Source organism: Bufo bufo, chromosome 10, assembly GCF_905171765.1.
Source record: "Bufo bufo chromosome 10, aBufBuf1.1, whole genome shotgun sequence".
NCBI lineage: Eukaryota > Metazoa > Chordata > Amphibia > Anura > Bufonidae > Bufo > Bufo bufo.
The window spans coordinates 39,226,176-39,245,257 of record NC_053398.1 but is presented as its reverse complement, the minus strand read 5'-3'; the positions used below and the strand labels follow the sequence as shown (position 1 = coordinate 39,245,257).

At 43.6% G+C, this 19,082-nt stretch overlaps 1 protein-coding gene across 2 annotated transcripts in view; it reads right to left on the bottom strand.

Annotated features, from left to right (window-relative positions):
- ANO9 (anoctamin 9) overlaps positions 1 to 19,082 on the bottom strand; it is an 86,321-nt gene that overhangs the window by 44,404 nt on the left and 22,835 nt on the right. For both annotated transcript variants that reach the window (XM_040410285.1, XM_040410286.1), the window contains exons 2-5: positions 12,090 to 12,149; positions 10,281 to 10,394; positions 5,382 to 5,518; positions 2,219 to 2,268 (exon numbers count right to left, since the gene is read on the bottom strand). In XM_040410285.1, the coding sequence (XP_040266219.1) occupies positions 2,219 to 2,268; positions 5,382 to 5,518; positions 10,281 to 10,394; positions 12,090 to 12,149 (361 nt within the window). The remainder of the gene's footprint in view (positions 1 to 2,218; positions 2,269 to 5,381; positions 5,519 to 10,280; positions 10,395 to 12,089; positions 12,150 to 19,082) is intronic.

Genomic DNA, 19,082 nt, shown 5'->3' with positions numbered 1-19,082 from the left:
TATTGAGGAAATGGCAAAAGAAAAACAAAAAGTATGAACATACAAAGAACAGTAAAAGTAACTCATAGAAAAGGCACCTGGTAGCCACCAGGCGCAATGGTGTGGGCTTACGAGGCAGTTTCTGCCCGACTAACCACTCGAGTCCTACACACAGTGATAGATTAAACTAAGAAATCAGACAGATCACCGGTCAACGTGGGGGTTTACGTCTGGATGGAACCGTCTGCCATTCAGTTGCAATCTGGACTGGACCTCTTGCTCGAAGATCCGAGATATCTTTGAAGGGAATGTTCCAATCTTCTAGTAGCTTTTTCCCTGAGTCCAGAGAATGGACTGCATGAAGGGTGCCCTGGTGCTGGATCAGCACTTTAGTGGGGAAACCCCAACGGTAAGGGATATTATGGTCCCGGAGGGCTGCGGTAAAGGGAGCCAGGTTTCTTCTTTGCTGAAGAGTTGGGGCAGACAGGTCTGCAAAGATTTTAACCCCTTCATGCGGAGCCGGTAAGGGGCCTTTTTTCCTGGAGGCGTTCATGAGCTGCTCCTTAATGTGAAAAAAATGGACTCTGGCCAGAACATCTCTGGGGACTGCATCTGGTAGGTGTTTCGGTCTGGTCACTCTATGTGCCCTATCCAGGGTGAGATCTCTGTCATTCATGTTTGGTAAGAGTGACCGCATAAGGTCCGTTATGTAAGCTTCTAGCTCCTTAGGTGGTATTTCTTCAGGTATACCCCGTAGCTTGATATTGTTACGGCGAGACCTGTCTTCTAGGTCTATCACCTTATTTTTGAGCCTCTCCACCTCTGAGGATAATTCCTCATGTGCATCCACCAGATGATTGTGTGACGCTGCAAAATCTCCCATTTTGGTTTCAACATGGGTGAGCCGTTTGTCTGCCTCAGTGATTGAGGCCTGCAGGGGAGTCAGGAGGGCCGCAATTTCGCTATGCATGGAGCGGCTAAACACCACCAGCATTTCTTTTATCATGTTGCCCGTGGCCGGGTCGTCTGTGGTGGGGAAGTTTGCAAGAGATGGGGTTACCTGGTCACTCACCTCCGCTTGTGTCAGCTCATCCTCCTGCAGACGAGGTTTCTGTTTAAGCGGGCTCTGACTTGGAGATTCAAACGCTCGGGCCTGTTGTTCCGGCGGGCTGCGTCGGTCCGGTGAAATCATCACAGGCTTGGTAAGGTGAGGTTCATCTGGCGACACGGGGTGTGTGGATGAGGGGTGGGAAGCAGGAAAGTTCCTTTGTTGAGGTGGAGTAGATGCTGGTGAGACCTGTTCCGCGGAGCTGGAGGAGCGCGTGGAAGCAGGTGAACCCGCGCCATTTTGGTCTCTGAGTCTCTCCACAAAGAAGTCGAGTTTTCCTTGCTTCTTGACCGATCTTTTCCCCCTGGTCATCATGGGTATGAAGCGGAAGGCTATTACGCCAGTGTCAGACGGATAAGTCGGGTGTCAGTCTGATATTGCTTGCAGGTCGCTCGGTAGGGCTCGGGAGCTAACAGCTCAAGCGGCCATCTCTCTCGGCTGGCAAACCGGGATTTATTATTTTAGCCTTAAATTTAGACAGCTCAAAAGTAAACTGGGCAGTGGCGCGCACTGTGTGATAGATTTGGCACATCCTAATAGACATGGTAAGCACTTTTACTTATGCTGCCTCTCGGTTAGCTTATTTTTCGGAAAAATGGTTTGCGCCTTTAAAAGTGGTTTCCCGGAGTTCAAAATTGATGGTCGATCTTAAGATACTGATGATACATACTAATCTGTGGGGGTTCAACTCTCGGCACCCCCCTGATCAGCTGTTTGAAGAGGTAGTGGCAATCTAATGAGCACTGCAGTCTTTTCCTAGGCCAGTAAGGTCACGTTTTTCGGTCACACTGTGTATGTGCAGTTCAGTCCCATTCAAGTGAATGACCCTGGGCTGCAGTACCAAGCACAGCCACTATACAGCGCTGTGAGGAGGCCGCAGCACTCGCCAGAGCGCCACAGACTCCCCAAACAGCTGTTTGTTGATGCTGCTGATGACCTGAGGACAAGATCATCAATAAGGAATTCCCAGAAAACCCCTTTAATAAAGTTGGTGCATTTTAGCCGCACAGCTAAAACTAGTTCTTTTTAGACACTTTCAAAACCATCACTCTTATGGTAGAGCAGACTCTAGAGTTCTGATGGATAATAACATGCCGATTTTATTATAACAGGCATGTTACTTTCACTTACCTCCTGATTGAATACTGGTTTTGAGTAGAATAAAATTAACAATGCGAATCCTATAAATGACATAAAAAAGAGCAGTGTGAGGAATAGAACCAATATGTGCTGTCAGCAAAAGTGCCAATATGGTTCTACAAGAAACTGCATTTAAAAGAGGATATAGGACCTGGCTGTATAGAGTTTGCTGTTCTAAACAGAAAAAGGTTAAAAAGGTTGTCCAAGTATGTATTTAGAGGATAGGTCCTCAGTATAAAAGTCTCAGGAAAAAACTTTTATTTTGTTGCGGTGGCCATTTGATTCGTAAGTGACAACAGGAACATCAGCCATATTACCTGTCATTTAACTCCTTAAAGGGCTTCTGTCACCCCCCAAAACTCATTTTTCATTTTTGGGCATATTAAAATCCTTATTGGACGACTATTCCCTATATAGGGCTCTTACCTTGTTCTGTGGCTTCGTTTCCTTAAGAATCGAGCTTTTAAAATATGCAAATGACTTCCTACTTGCTGCTAGCCGCGGGAAAAAACCGCCCCCTTCTCCAGTTGATTGACAGGGCCAGTGAGCGCTCTCCTCCTCCGGCTGGCCCTGTCAGCATTTCAAATCCCGCGCCTGCGCCTTACGTGTCTTCATTCGGCGCAGGCGCTCTGAGAGAAGGACGCTCGCTTCGTCAGCACTCCCTCAGTGCGCCTGCGGCGATGATGTCACCTCTAAACCCGAAAGAGAAGACGTCATCGGCGCAGACGCACTGAGGGAGTGCTGAGGAAGCGAGCGTCCTTCTCTCAGAGCACCTGCGCCGAATGAAGACACGTAAGGCACAGGCGCGGGATTTAAAAGCCGACAGGGCCAGCCGGAGGAGGAGAGCGCTCGCTGGCCCTGTTAATCAACAGGAGGAGGGGGCGTTTTTTTAAAAGGAGGATGCGGCAGCTACCAGCAAGTAGACGCCCTACTTGCTGGTAGTAAAGTCATTTGCATATTTTAAAAGCTCGATTTTTAAGGAAACGAAGCCACAGAACAAGGTATGAGCCCTATATAGGGAATAGTCATCCAATAAGGATTTTAATATGCCCAAAAATGAAAAATGAGTTTTGGGGGTGACAGAAGCCCTTTAAAGGGGAACTCCAGTTACTAGTACAATAAAGCTATATGAAGAATCCTGAAATATTATTTTATTCTAAATAAATAACCAAATACCCATCATTATTTATAATGGCTCATTTGGTCTAGGAGGCAATCATCAGTCTGAAAGAAAATGGCCACCATCAAATACCATTGTACCAATCGTACAAACAAATCCTAATCGCATAGCCCTGGACGGGTTACTTCAGAACACTGAGCTACAAACCTGATTCAGCCTCATCTCTGCAATGCCCGTCAGTAGCTACAGTCCTTCAAACCTCTGATAAGATCTTCAGCTACTGAGTTTCTCTATCTCCAGAGCCTGACCTAGACTACTGTTGTCCATCCTCTGCACTTCATCTGTTTCTTCATAAGCATCATTCCTACAGAGGCTCAGCAGCTGAAGATCTCATCACTTGTAGGTAGGCAGAGCAGATAGGAGGCTGAAGCAGGTCTGTAGCTTTTGGATGCGACCCCATGATGCAGCTGGCCACATGAGGCCAGGCCAAGCCCACCTGCGGGAACCAATGGTCTCACAAGTTTGCCGCAAACTCTTGCCATGGGTAGGCATTGCTTGACTGCATGGGGTCAGCCGCACCATGGGGTCACACCCTGAAGTTACACCATCCTGCTGTGTGATTACGACTGGTTTTATAAAAAGTATTTGAAAATGTATTTCTAATTAATTAATATATCAGTATTCGCAATAATTTTATTAATTCCCAAAGAATAGCTTCAGTGTTGATTTATGTGCCAAGTTACGGTAAACTTGATTGGATGCCTATTAGGACCTGGACCATTGTTAGGCCCCTGGCTACCACAATCACATTGCTGGGTGGTGGGCCGTGAGGTAGCCCCCTCCATATCTTTTACCACTTAGGTGCTGCTCTCAACATTGACTGTGACATCTATGGGGGGGGGGGGGGGGTTAAACGACTGGAGTTCTCCGATCCTGGCCATTAGAGAAGGGTGCCAACTGTTTAACAGAACTGTCACCTATTGTCAATTGATGGCGCCAGAAAATCTCCTGCAATCACTGTGCTGTAATAGTATGGTGCTGAGCATTAACCACCTACCCACTGCAAAATTAAAGGGGTTCTCCAGGATAGGTAATCAATATCAGATCAGTGGGGGTCTGACACGCGGAACCCCCATCGTTCAGCAGTGTCAGGCTGCTGTGGTGCCAGATACTATAGAGTATATGACACTGAAAGCAGATAAGTGATCAATATCTGTAGCCCGGAGTACCCCAAAGTGTCATATTGTTTGCCTGCTCAATCAATAAGAGCCACAGTGCACAATCCGTTCTTTAGGAACTTATTCAAAAGTGACACCTAACATGGGTGCACTTCCTGTTGTCACTAGCAAAATGGCCACTGCAATAGAACAGAAAAATGGCAATATTTCTGCAATGCAACAAAAATAATAACCAGATTCTGGTAATTGCTCTAAATTCTGATTTAATTGAAATTATATATATATATATATATATATATATATATATATATATATATATATGAAAAAGTCCAACGGGAGCACCAGCCAAGGTGTGGGTGCAGAGTCCAGGATGGGGTAACGGCAACCCCCAATAGTATACGTAGAGAAAGCAGGACTGCACTCCAAATAGTGATGAAAGCAAAAAAGTTTTATTCACCCATAATGTGGCAAATCTTGCGACGTTTCAGCTCACACGAGCCTTCCTCAAGCTTCCTTAGGCTTGAGGAAGGCTCGTGTGAGCTGAAACGTCGCAAGATTTGCCACATTATGGGTGAATAAAACTTTTTTGCTTTCATCACTATTTGGAGTGCAGTCCTGCTTTCTCTATGTGTATATATATATATAATTTTAGGTGTAAGTCCCAAACAATTAACCATACTTGCCATATGATTGACTAATATACCTGGAGGGTTTAGTGGCATCAGTAGCGTTACAAGTAACTTTTCTGAATATAAAAGTAACAATAAGGAATACATATATTATACAAATTGCCATCATTTTTTACACAAGGAGCAAAGTGGAATAAAACTGCATATGCTAGAATAAATCTCATCACCTGCTCGTTTCAGAAACATGTTCATCAACCAGATTTGTGCAGCCTTGGTCTGGATTCTTGAGAAGCCTGACGTATTTCCTGAAAATATCGGGAGGTGCCCGCACCCCATAAAAAGTCTTTTTCCCATCTTTAGATTTCTATAAGTAGATAGAAGTCATTAAGTACATAGGCCTAGATTTACTAATATATCATTCTAAGCCAAAAATCTGTCTGGAACAGTGGAACTAAATGTGGTAAATTGGCACATCTACACTTTTTTCCCCCGACATGATCGACAAGGGGAGGTGTTTACTGGAAAGTGGGCAGGGCTTTGCTGGAAAAGAAAGGGGTCAGAGCATAACATGATCATGTGCCATTTCGCGCCAAAATTTCAGAACAATTCTGGCATAAAAATCTGTCTCGAAGTAAGCCAACCAATAGTTGGTATAGAGTCCGAAAAAAAAGTGTCTCTCCTTGCATCTCATTTACTGTCCAGCCTGAGCCCCTGTGATAAATGTGGTGCAGGTCTAGACAGCCTGTTTAAGCCGGCACCATGTTAAGGATTAGTAAATCTGGGCTATAGTATACTAATGGCGGTAAGGACCAGAAAATCTATTTTTTTTTGTAACTGGAAACTATCAGCAAGCTGCTGCCGATTTATTTTGTCTGCCCATAATGTGTTATTTCGTATATCGAGTACATACTTGTGCACGGCCATGAATGGGCTGTAGATGTGTTTCGGCTAGAACATATAACCTCAGCATTTTTGTCTCTTTGCAAGTTGCAATCTTCACAAGTCACCTCAAGGTTCACCCCTCATAGGATGACATAGAGACTGTGTACAATTTTATCTCATGGGTAAACATGGAGCTCTAGGCTAAAATCCTCTGCTGGAACGGCATATGAATATCTATTGCAAGTATTAGGTATCCATATATTAAATCAGACTATGTGGATGATTATATGTTGAAGGGTTTGTCTGGTTAACACAACCCCTATCTATATACCATTTTAGAGTATTGGGGTATAAAAGAGAAGAAGACAACCCCTCAGCAGTTGAGAGGCACTACAGGAGTAAGGGATATTCAAACCAGGCGATCATCAAATATTCATTTGTTAGTGAGTTGGACAGTTTCTGTCATTCATACAAGCATAATAATGTAAAAGGGTGCACCCCATACAGCAAACTGGCCCCTGGTTAGTTGTGTAACTGTGTAAATCAATAGAAAGGCATTCCTCATTAGTTCTGTTTGTGTGCAATTCAATGCACTCAATGTATTCCTGCCAGTCTGTGCCAATGGTTGCCACTAGATGGCACTGTAGCATCATAGATTTTATATAAGGGCTGTAAGCAGGAAGTGAGTCAGTCTGTGGCTGAGACCACATCAGAGTCAGAACTAGTACTAAGAGTTGGACTTGGACCACAAGCATGTTGTGGTTTCCAAATAAAGGACCTGACAAATGGAGATCCCCAGGCTGGTGTGAGTGGAGAAGCAGCAGAGAGATGTGATGTTGGAGAAGTGAAAGCAGCAGTCTTCTATCCAACCCCTGCAAGTTGCACCTGTGTATGATGTTGGCACAGACATCAGCCAAGATGAGACTGGGCTGCAAAATGTCAGATATACTATTTAAGTTTGTAAGTGAATGACCACCAGTTTGGGCTAGATAGGCCCTTGGGGCCTAGGTAGGTCTGCAGCGTTATTAAGAGTAGTATAGTGTGACGTGCACATGGAAGCACAGACTCAAGATAAAAAGCCACAGAAGAATTCAGAGGCTTTAGACAGTTGATGTAGGAAAGTGATGGTGAACTGTGGTGAGAACCAAGAACCACTGACTGCACTATGCCATAGGAGCCCTTCACAGCCAATGCCAAACTCAAGCCATGACCTTGCAGATAAGATGTGCAAGACACACTCATAGGTAGTTGGTGTAAACAGCAACAGTTACTGTTACATTATGCTGTGAACTGTTTCAACAACTCAGTGTTACTCTTAAAGAGGAAAGTTCACAAGTATCCTAGAAATGGGTAATGACATTTGCAAGAGGAGGAGGAGAATGCTCCCAGAGATCCATAGTGGCACATCAGTTAGCTTGGGCATAATCTGACCATTAGGCCTTCCCAGAGACTGTAAAGCATTCAGCTTTTGTTAAAGAAACAATTTCTCTTTCAGTGTGCAACTGCTAAGCATGTGTGCCTCTATAAGTGAGGAGCTAAATTAAAGCCAACCTTGTGTACACAGTCCCATGTCTGACATCTTTCATGGGGTAACAAGACCCTCATCACAATAAGATCGGTTGGCAGAACAAAGCCTTCTTCTTCATGGTCTCATGGTGTCAACAATGTTGCACCTAGTGAGCAGATCTTGTTTGCTATTTAGTCAAAATTAAGGGCATCACTTTAAAGTGGTCCTAGTTAAAGTTGCTACTAGTCCAGAAAAGTATTTCCCTTTAAAATCTTGTGTAAAGAAACCTGGCTTTGCTATTAACACTGAGAACATCTTGAGATTCCCAATTCTTGCAGGATGTGTGTAAACATTACAGCCATGGTTGCAGCTTGTCCAAAGCTCAGGACCTGCACATGTGCATAGGCATGTAGAGAACCACAGGTGGGATTTACACTTAGGTTGCTGGCACACAGTGCAGTTCTGACATGCCATCAGGATGCAGTTTTCATTTTAGCCAGTTTAGCAGCCTCATTAAACCCTGGTGTTCTGCATAGTGGGAATGATTTAATTAATTTCAGCTACAGTGCTGCCCATAATTATTCATACCCCAGGCAAATTTTGACTTAGTTACTTTTATTGAACCAGCAAGTAATTTTTTGACAGTAAATGACATAGGTGTCTCCCCAAAGATAATAAGACGATGTACAAGAGGCATTATTGTGGAAAAAAAACATTTCTCAGCTTTTATTTACATTTGAGCAAAAAGTGTCCAGTCCAAAATTATTCATACCCTTCTCAATAATCAATAGAAAAGCCTTTATTGGCTATTCCAGCAATCAAACGCTTCCTATAATTGCAGACCAGCTTTTTGCATGTCTCCACAGGTATTTTTGGCCGTTCATCTTTAGCAGTGAGCTCTAAATCTTTCAGGTTGGAGGGTCTTCTTGACATCACCCTGATCTTTAGCTCCCTCCACAGATTCTTAATTGGATTGAAGTCTGGACTCTGGCTGGGCCACTCCAAAACGTTAATGTTGTTGCCTACTAACCATTTCTTCACCACTTTTGCTATGTGTTTTGGGTCATTGTCATGCTGAAATGTCCACTGGTGCCCAAGGCCAAGTTTCTCTGCAGACTGCCTGATGTTGTCGTTGAAAATCCTCATGTATTGCTCTTTTTTCATTGTGCCGTTTACTGTGATTAGGTTCCCAGGTCCATTGGCTGGAACCCCCCCCCCCCTCCCCCCAAAGCATTAGGTTCCCACCACCATGTTTGACAATGGGGATGGTGTTCTTTGGGTTGAAGGCTTCTCCTTTTTGATGCCAAATGAAGGAAACATCATTGTGACCAAACAACTCAATTTTTGTTTCATCTGACCATAACACAGAAGACCAGAAGTCTTCTTCTTTGTCCAGATGAGCTTTTGCAAAGGCCAAGCGAGCTTTTGGAGAAGTTGAACCCAGCATTGTGCAGTGTCTGTTGGATTGTCTGCCTTGAGACATTGCCACCAGCAGAGCCCAGATTCACTAGGATGGCCTTTGTGGTGATCCTTGGATTCTTTTTCACCCCTCAAACTATCCTCCTGGCCAGCACAGGTGTCACTTTTGGCTTCCGACCATGTTGAGATTTTTCGCAGTGTGGAACATCTTTTATTTTTTGCTCAAATGTAAATAAAAGCTGAGAAATGTTTTTTTCCCCACAATAATGCATCTTGTACATAGTCTTATTATCTTTTGGGAGACACCTATGTTATTTCCCGTCAAAAAATTACCTGCTGGTTGAATCAAAGTAACCAAGTCAAAATTTGCCAGGGGTATGAATAATTATGGGCAGCACTGCATCCTGAATGCATGTCAGAACTGCACTGAACTGCCTCATGCACATGGCCGTTGTTTTGGTCCGCACCCGAGCCGCCATTTTTACTTCAATGGGGCCGCAAAAGATGCGGACAGCACTCCGTGTGCTGTCCGCATCCGTTGCTCCGTTCCGTGGCCCCGCAAAAAAAAAAATATAACATGTCCTATTCTTGTCCGCTCTTTGCGGACAAGAATAGGCATTTATATTGAAGGCTGTCCGTGCCGTTCCGCAAATTGCGGAACAATCACGGACGTCATCCGTGTTTTGCGGATCCGCGATTTGCGGACCGCAAAACACACCATGGTCGTGTGCATGAGGCCTTAGGCCTCATGCACACAACCATTCCGTTTTTTGCGGCCTGCAAACCGCAGATCCGCAAAAAACTGAAGCAGTCCGCGTGCCTTCCGCAATTAGCGGAACGGAACGGGTGGCCCATTGTAGAAATGCTTATTCTTGTCCGCAAAACGGACAAGAATAGGACATGTTATATTTTTTTTGCGGGGCTACGGAACGGAGCAACGGATGCGGGCAGCACACGGAGTGCTGTCCGTATATCTTTTGCTGTTCCATTGAAGTGAATGCGGCTCGGATGCGGACCAAAACAACGGTCGTGTGCATGAGGCCTTACTGTGAGAATAGGGATCTGTCAACCCATCTCATTGCTGCTGTGAATGGAGAGGTGGCTGCGCATGGGGACCTGGTCTTGTCATACGTTTATGACCTATCCTGTTGATGAATTCCTCTTGAACTTTACACAAGTTCCTACTGGTCATTTTTTTCTCAACTCAAGAACTCAAAACATTTGAAAGAATGTGAAAAGGCCACTGGAAAAAAAATTGTTACACCATTTGTTTTAACAGATCAATTTATTTTAGCAGGTGTTCTTGAGAAATGCAAACCTTTATCTTGAAGTGCTTCTTTTCCAGTTCAGACATGTACTGCCGCCTCTTCTCCTCAGCCTCGCTGTCGAGAGAACTGCTTTCACACACCAGCACAAAGTCCCATTTCACCTCCTAGCAAGAATCAGAACCTGATTAACTTCTCAATCTACCTCCTACTACATGAACACCGGATCTGACAGAGGGGTGTGCCTTGGACATGCAAGGGTGACATATTTATGTTTCCAATTTTTCTATACAACCCCTCAAATCATCTAAATCCTTCTAGAAAGGAATTAAGAACTTTACAGATAGACACAGCAAACAAGTATACATTTATGCATAAGGATCAGTCCTAAAAAGCTAGCAGGTGGCAAATCATTTTTGTCTTCCAAGGTACACCTGGAATCATCTGTGTGTGCACTTTCCATCGAGAGTGCCTTCACTTGAAAGCAAAAATGCAGCACACAACCCTATTAATGCTATTTAAACTATGGAAACCTTGATGGAGCCCTGGTGGCCAGTGAAGGTCTTTAGACATTATTTTAGATTGGTTGTAAGACTGATATAGCCTTATGGCTTCCACTATAAATGGAAGCTATGGTGCAGACATGAACATAGCCTAGGCACAAAATATTAGAAGTGGTTGTGCTCACCTTTTCAGTGTTACGCACAACACTAATGGAGAGCCTTCAATAGAGTGGTCGGTGTAGCCGATGTCGTAAAGGTCCTCTCAGTATTCGGGGGCCAACAAAAGGAGAACATCAAGGAAAAGAACAATGGGCAGAGCAACTTCGTCGGAGCCAGCACATCGCCCAGATCCTGCTGGGTCCGACGCGAGACCGCTGAGCTCTTCTTACAGACTTGAAAAAGGAGTATCTACACAAAACACATTGATTTATAGAAGGATGAATAAAAGAGGTTTCTGGTTTGGCAACTGTGGTCGTGTTTGTACCAAGTGATGTCCACACACAGGTAGAAGAAGTTGTTCTGCCCATTGTTCGTTTCCTTGTGGTTCAGCGATGGCAGGATGGCCTTTGTCCTTACAGTCTGTATGGCCAGTATGGTGTACATTTGTGAACCTTACACCACTTCACTAAAGTAGCTCATTGTACAAGAAGGGGCACTGTAGCTGGCACTAATATGTGGATCTTGTGGTCAGCATTTAAACATTCAGTGGTCCTAAGGCTGGCGCGAATATGAAGGTCCCTGTGTCTGGCACTTGAATAGGGAGTATCAGACCGCTTTTGCAGAGTTAATTTAAAAAAGGTGGGATAATTAGGTAAGCACAGCCAGTGGCGTACATAGAGAAGTAAGGGCCCCATAGCAAGGATCAAACCAGACCCCCCCCCCCCCCCCCCCTTCCACAGAACAGAAAGGTTTCTGCCTAAACCCTTTTCAATGACCCTTGGGCCATTTTTCCACTGCCTTATTTACTAAAAGTTGTTCCTTTACCGGGTAGAGCCCTGACCAAGTTTTCACCTCCAGTAGAAGAGGAGATAATCCCAACTAAGACTGGGCCCCCTCTTGCTCTGGACCCCATAGCAGTGGCATGATCTGCCGCTATGGTAGTTACGCCCTTGAGAACAGCATTTTGCCACCTATAGCCCCCTGGCCAATATCTAATCCCTACTAATTCACAATCACAGGGCAAGGATTTTTTATGTTTCCTGTTGCCTAGGCTATGATCACAAAGCGTTTTTCCTTTACATTCTGGATATGCTCCAGGAAAGCTCCCTGTTGCATATGCCAGACATATCCATAGGTTCCATTCAACCTGCTAAAAGTCTCGAAAAGTAGAAAACGAATGAAAGTTCTCTGTACACTCACTGCGTATATCATTGGATCGAAATGTAGCAAGTGCTCCTGCCATGGCGTCCTCACAGGTTCCTGGGAAAACAGTAATAGACTTTAGTGTAGGTATAAAGAGTACAGTATGTTGTAGGTTTAAATTGGGAGTGGAGATCTACTCCATACACTACCGAATACACTATTGTACTTATATCCCCACAAACATGGGGGTCATTTATTAAGACCGGCGTTTACGATGTCAGTCTTAAAAGGCCATCTGTCAGTAGATTTGTACCTGAGAAACTGGCTGACCTGTTACATGTGCACTTGGCAGCTGAAGGCATCTGTGTTGGTTCCATGTTCATATGTGCCCACATTAATATATGCAAATGAGGGTCTAGGAGCAACGGAGGCGTTGCCGTTACACCTAGAGGGTCTGCTCTCTCTTCACAACTGCCGTGCCCTCTGCACTTTGATTGACAGGGCCAGGAAGTGTAAACATCATCACTTGTGGCCCTGACTTCTCCTAAACTAAAAGTGCAGAGGACGAAGCAATTGCAGGGAGAGCAGAGCCTCCAGGTGTAACAGCAACGCCCCCATTGCTCCTAGATGCTCATTTGCATATATTAACACATAATTTTTCTCAGCACTGAGGGCACATATGAACACGGGACCAACACAGATGCCTTCAGCTGCCAAGCGCACATGTAACAGGTCAGCCAGTGTCATAGGTACAAATCTGCTGATAGAGGTCCTTTAATAACACCAGAACATTATGAAGAGGCGCCGACCTCTACATAACTTTGGTGCATCCAGCGCCAGTCCAAATGTAAGACAGCTTCCTGCCTAAAACAGGCATAGAAAATGATGAATGCCCACGCCATGCCAACTTTTTTAGTCCTGGCGTGAGTGGGTAAAAGTCACAGATTGGGGTGAAAAAAACTGTTGCGCCGCAATCTGTGCCAGAAATACGCCTAATATAGGTATATTTCTGGATAATAAATGACCCCCATTGTCTATAGAATCATTCATTCTCTGTACAGTTAGTAAAATATTACCGACCAGTTTTAAATACACCCAGTGTAGTCAAATCTCATCAGGCTATCATGTGTGGTCCTACTAATCTGTTACTTAAAATAGTTTCAGTATTTTATTGTGATAAAGGAGTTATCCCATGATGGATGTAAAACATGAAAACCAGACATCATAGAATACATGACAATCTCTTTCTAACGAAACTAGAACCATCCCTGTACCTCCCATGGATCCAGAGGTCTCCACATTTATTGTCCCAATTGCTCTGCTAGATTTATTTCAAGCTGGCAGCTCGATGGTGTGTCCTCTCTCAGGGGGTGTATTCTTTACACTGCAGCTCTCTCCTTGTAGCTGTCACAGGTTCTAACAAAAGATCTGGCTGGTGGCAATTGAAGGAGGGAACGGAGCATGTGTGACCACCTCAGTAGGTGGACGTGCACAGTACAATATAATGAAGTAAAGAGAATATCCTATAACTGGAGCATTTTTGTAACAGAAAATAATTTACAAAAGTAACTAGTTTTTCATGGTAAATTATAATAAATTAACATTTAATGGTGGCAAAAGAGGGGTTGCCCAACAAAAAATACCTAAATCGGAATATTTTTGTAATTGCATGATATTAACAATTTAACATAGCCACTGATTCATTCAATAAAATCTGTATCTGTACAGAGGAACATTGCTAAGGCTCGAAATGGGCCACTTTAGAGCGATTTTTCTAATAGAAATGTACGATTTCAGTAATTAAAGTATATTACAAAAATGGTCAGCATCACTGCCCCTATGAATTACAAAAAATAACACTTTAAGCACCCTGGGCAATGCTGAATGCTGCACATATATAAGGTGTAAAGAAGTAGCATCCAAAAGTTGTTTCGCCCATAAGTTATTACTAGGGTTGAGCGAACTCGAACTGCAAAGTTGGGACTCGAACCGAAATTTGCGAGTTCAGGTACCCGAACCCCGACTTTTTTTACTGAAGTTCCGGTGATTTTTATTATTTTCTGTTATAACATGGTTATAAAGGAAAATAATAGCATTCTTAAGACAAAATGTTAAATAAAATGGCTATTGAGGGGTTAAAAATAATAATAATAAAAAAAAAAAACTCACCTCATCCACTTGATCGCTCAGCCAATATCCTCTTCTTTCTGCAGGACCGGCAAAAGGACCTGCAGGTCCTGCTGAATTAATATAGAAGGACCTTTTATCTTTATTCAGCAGGACCTGCGATGACATCACCGCGCTCACCACGTGGGGAGCACAGTGACGTCATCGCAGGTCCTGCAGAAAGAAGAGGCTACCGGCTGTGCGATCAAGTGGATGAGGTGAGTTTTTTTTAAAATAATTTTTAACCCCTCAATGGCCATTTTATTTAGCATTCTGTCTTAAGAATGCTATTATTTTCCGTTATAACCATGTTATAACGGAAAAAAATAAAGTGAAGTTCGGGTCCCCATTGAATTTAATGGGGTCTGGGTTCGGGGTCAAGTTCGGGTCCCGAACCTGAACTTTGACCTGAAGTTCGACCGAAACTGAACTTCCACGGGTTCGCTCATCCCTAGTTATTACCTCCAAACCACCAAATTCCACTATAATGTGGAAGAGAGCACTTTTATCCAAAAGGGATGGTTTGGTCTGATATAAATGAGTTTGAGGTATTCCCATCTTGGACATTTATGGCATATCTCCAGGATGTGCCAGAAACGTCCATTAGATGCGGGTGTCACCTCTGGCACAGGGCCCTGTTTGCTGGCTGTCGGCCATGGAGAGGTGACTGTGTATGCTTGGCTCTCTCCTCAGAATAGGTCATCACAATCTGATCGACGGGTCTCAGCACCCCCACCGATCGATCGTTTAGAGTGGAGGTGGCGCTCCATGCGAGCGCCGATTTCTCTTCAGTACACTGCCCATCATCTCGGAAGTCTCTGAGTACTTGTAACTACACTACACCACCACTGCAAAGGAAACTATGCGTAGTGTAATGAAGAGGAAGCAGCGCTCACATGTTCAAATAGCTGATCATGAGGATGCCGATCTGATGCTGATGACCTATCCGGAAGATGGGTCATCAATATATAAGGCCTGCACAACCTCTTTAAGGAAACAAGTTTTTGGTAGCATTTTACTAGGCACATATTATTAACATACAATCTTTTCAGCAGTTCTATTTTCCTAGAGAGAAAAAAATATTATGACATATCTAGAGTGTGTTGAATTTTTGAAGAAAAAAAAAAAAAACACCATGGCCCAAAAAAAGTGAGAGAAAAAAAACCTCCACAAACAACTGCAGCACATTTCATAATTCTGTATTGTGTGACAGAACCCTTAAAAAGGAAATGGGTTTTCCCATGATTCTACAGATTTCAAACCAGCACCTGGATCGGATTACTTTTTTAATTGCATGCAATTAAAAATTTAGCATAGCCATTGAGTTATTCAATAAAATGTATCCGTATAGCGCCACCTGCTGTTTGTTTATTTCTTTGTCCTGCTTACTGAGATGGTCACAAATGCTCAGTTTCATTCTTCAATTACCTCCTAAGCCATGATAGGGACAGAGATAAAGCTGAAAAGACACGCCTCCTTAGCTACAGCAGAAAGGACACTCCCCTGAGCTGCCTGTTTGATATAAATCTAGCAGAGCAATGAATGGGGAAATCTCTGGATCCATGCGAGGTACAGGGCTGGCTCTAACTATATGATACCTATATCAGATTTTCATTTTTTACATTAATCATGGCATAACCTCTTTAAAGAGACACTACCATTAACATTTTTAACAGCCTAGCTGTAAATATTCTATGTAATTTTTAGTTTTTTTTACCCAAAAAATAGGTCACTCCCATGTATTCTAATTCCTGTCCTGGCTCATAATTTCCTCCTTTGTTTGGACTTAGGGCCCATTAACACAACCGTATCCGTTTTTTTGCAGACTGCAAATTGCAGATCCTCAAAACATGGGTACAGGCTGTGTGCATTTTGCAGATCGGAACATCCTGCCCTGTGATAGAAATGCCTATTCTTGGCAAAACGGACAAGAATAGGATATGTTCTATCTTTTCCCCTGAGCCGCAGAATGGAAGTGCGGATGCAGAGAGCTCGTGGTGTGCCGTCCCCATCTTTTGCAGCCCCACTGAAATAAATGGGTCCGCATTTGTTCGGCAAATTGTGGAAGGGATCCAGAAAGAAAAATACAGTCATGTGAATGACCCCCTATGATGAGGATTACCCTTCAGATAACATCTTACCCTCACAGCAGCAGTAAACTATCTACTGTATATAGCAGTGATGGCTAACCTTGGCACTCCAGCTGTGGTAAAACTACAACTCCCAAGATGCCCCGCTTGCTTGGCTGCTCTCAGAAGTCTATAGAAATAAATGGAGCATGCTGGGAGTCGTAGTTTCACCACAGCTGGAGTGCCAAGGTTAGCCATCACTGGTATATAGGATTTTTATCTTTCAGTACTGACTATTACAGAAGACAATATATTCTATTTTTTTTCCAACTGTATAGTACAGCTGAAAGGAAAATGAAAAAGACAAATCAAAAAATATTAAAATAAATTCTATGAATATTGTATATTAACAAAAATACTATTGGTGCATTGTTTTTTTCTCATCCAAATAACTTTCACAAAAAATTAGAGGCATTTTTCTTTTTCTTTTTTTTTTACAGATTCCTACTGTACTGATCCATAATATCACCATGTGCATGAGCCAAAAGTTCAACTGAGAGAAACCACTTTAAAGTCATGTTTCTAAAGGAATTTTTAATTTAAAGACTACTATGTGACATTTGTAATCTTGCAATACTCTTCTGTAATTAGGAGTAATTAACTGCAGTTATAATACCAGAGAAATGTGCCCTCGATTATCAGAGGCACGTCTCTAGGACAAAATGTTATTATATATATGTAAAGGCAGCCAACAGAACCGATTCTGTAACCAGCGGAAGAAAGTGGACAAATAGGAAGGTCCAATGTATTGGTTAAGACAATTGGTTGAAATCAAGTATGGCCAGTTTCCTGACGGGTACTATCTTTACTGAGGACCTGATTAACGAAGTCAAGGACATTTTCTCAGACAGGGAGGTTGCTGGACTGACCTCCTCAGCCAGTTGCAAAATTGTGTTTAAAGATCTTTATCAGGGGTATAAGGATAACATTAAATCGTGGTGGGAAATCAAGTCCCTAGAAAACTATCTAGAGCATAAGATCGTACCGAGAGGCCTGCGTATCCCCCTTAGACCAGCAGAACGTGTTCAGTCCCCAGAATTTATATCCAAGTGGGAACAAGAGATCACTAGTAGCTCCCTAAGACTGATGTCACTTCTCCTTGATGAGGAAAAACTAATCTTTGATAGTACATCATCTAAACTAAAGGGACTCATTGAGTCAGCGTTAAAACTCAAATCAGATCCCGATTTTGATAAAAGGGAATCCTCACTGCAATCGGCTGTTGAAAGGTTCCAGAACCTCATCAAGGAGAGGAAACATCGTCAGTTTATCAAGGATCTAGGTATATTTAGAGACAATAGAGCTTACACCACTCTGAGCACTAAAGTCTCGGTGACTGATTCTGAGATATCATCCTCTGATCAGGAATTCTCTGATTCAGAGACTACCGGTGTATCCTATACACGAGGAACTATTAGAGGAGGTCGTTATTCAAAAGGGAGAGGATCAGGTCAAAGATGGAGAGGACCAAGGGGGCAGAGAGGCAATTACTGGGGGGGACGGGGATCCGGAAACAAAGGATCTGGACCACCAGGACCTCAGTATCGTACGCAAATGGACAATCCCTCCCAATATATTTCCTATCAAGGCCTGCCTCCAAACAATACTGCAACTGTTGTCGCCCCTATAGTGGATCTCAACCCTCCTTCATCTTCCTCTGCTTCTTTTTTAGCCAAGGGCCAGGCCGCCTACCAACTAAGGGACCGCAGTCGAAACAACTAACAGATCAGCTGCAGGTAATTAATCTGTCAGAGTACAACCTGACCCCCACTGAGACCAGTTTACTCCAGAAGGGCCTGTCCTTTGTGCCGACAACCAAATATGACACCTTTACCTAGGTAAAGAACCTGAATTTATTCGCCAGAAAATTGAAATGGCACAAATTCTTTAAAAATTATAATAAAAAAACAATGTCTGGAGCTGGGAATCAGCCCAGATGATTTCCCAGACCTTCAAAATCTGATGGATCTCTATGAAGAGGGAACCAGGGTCCCGGGAAAAGGTCCTTTTACTGAATTACGGCCACGAAGCACCAGGTTGCCACCTCCTGTTAGTACAGAACATATTGATATCTTTTTACGTCTCGTCATTGCCGACATCGAGAAAATACAGGGTATGCCCCTTCACTCAAATCTTTCGGCACCAGAGTTTCAGGCTCTGAGAAACCTTGAAAACAACAAGGATTTGATTATCAAACAATCAGATAAGGGTGGCATTTTGGTGCTTCTGGACCACCACAAATATCAATTAATGTGTTTGACATTACTGAATGACAAAAACAACTATAAAAAAATCCCTGTGGACCCTACAGAGGTATTCCTCATTGATCTTGCGGGAATCCTCAATCAGGGCCTTCAACAGGGTGTCATCAGTAAGACTGAATTTGATTTCCTCCTTCCAAAAACCCCCCCAAACGGCCACTTTTTATTGCCTTCCCAAAATTCATAAGGGGATACATCCCCTGAAAGGCCGCCCCATCGTTTCGGGCATCAACTCTTTGACACATCACGGTGGAATCTACAGGGCCGGATTAACGTAGGGGCTGATGGAGCTGCAGCTCCAGGCCCCTACCATAAAATAGGCCCATCTGCCAGCCAAAAGGCCGTCGGGAGGGTTAAAAGTCCTCTGTTGTACACAGCGCAGCGTCACACAGCACACAGTCAATGCAGAGACGCTCACCTCACGCTGGCAGCAGGGAGCCTGAGGGAGGGACTCGGGAGGAGCGTAATATGATCCTAGAGTGGAAGCTGCTTCT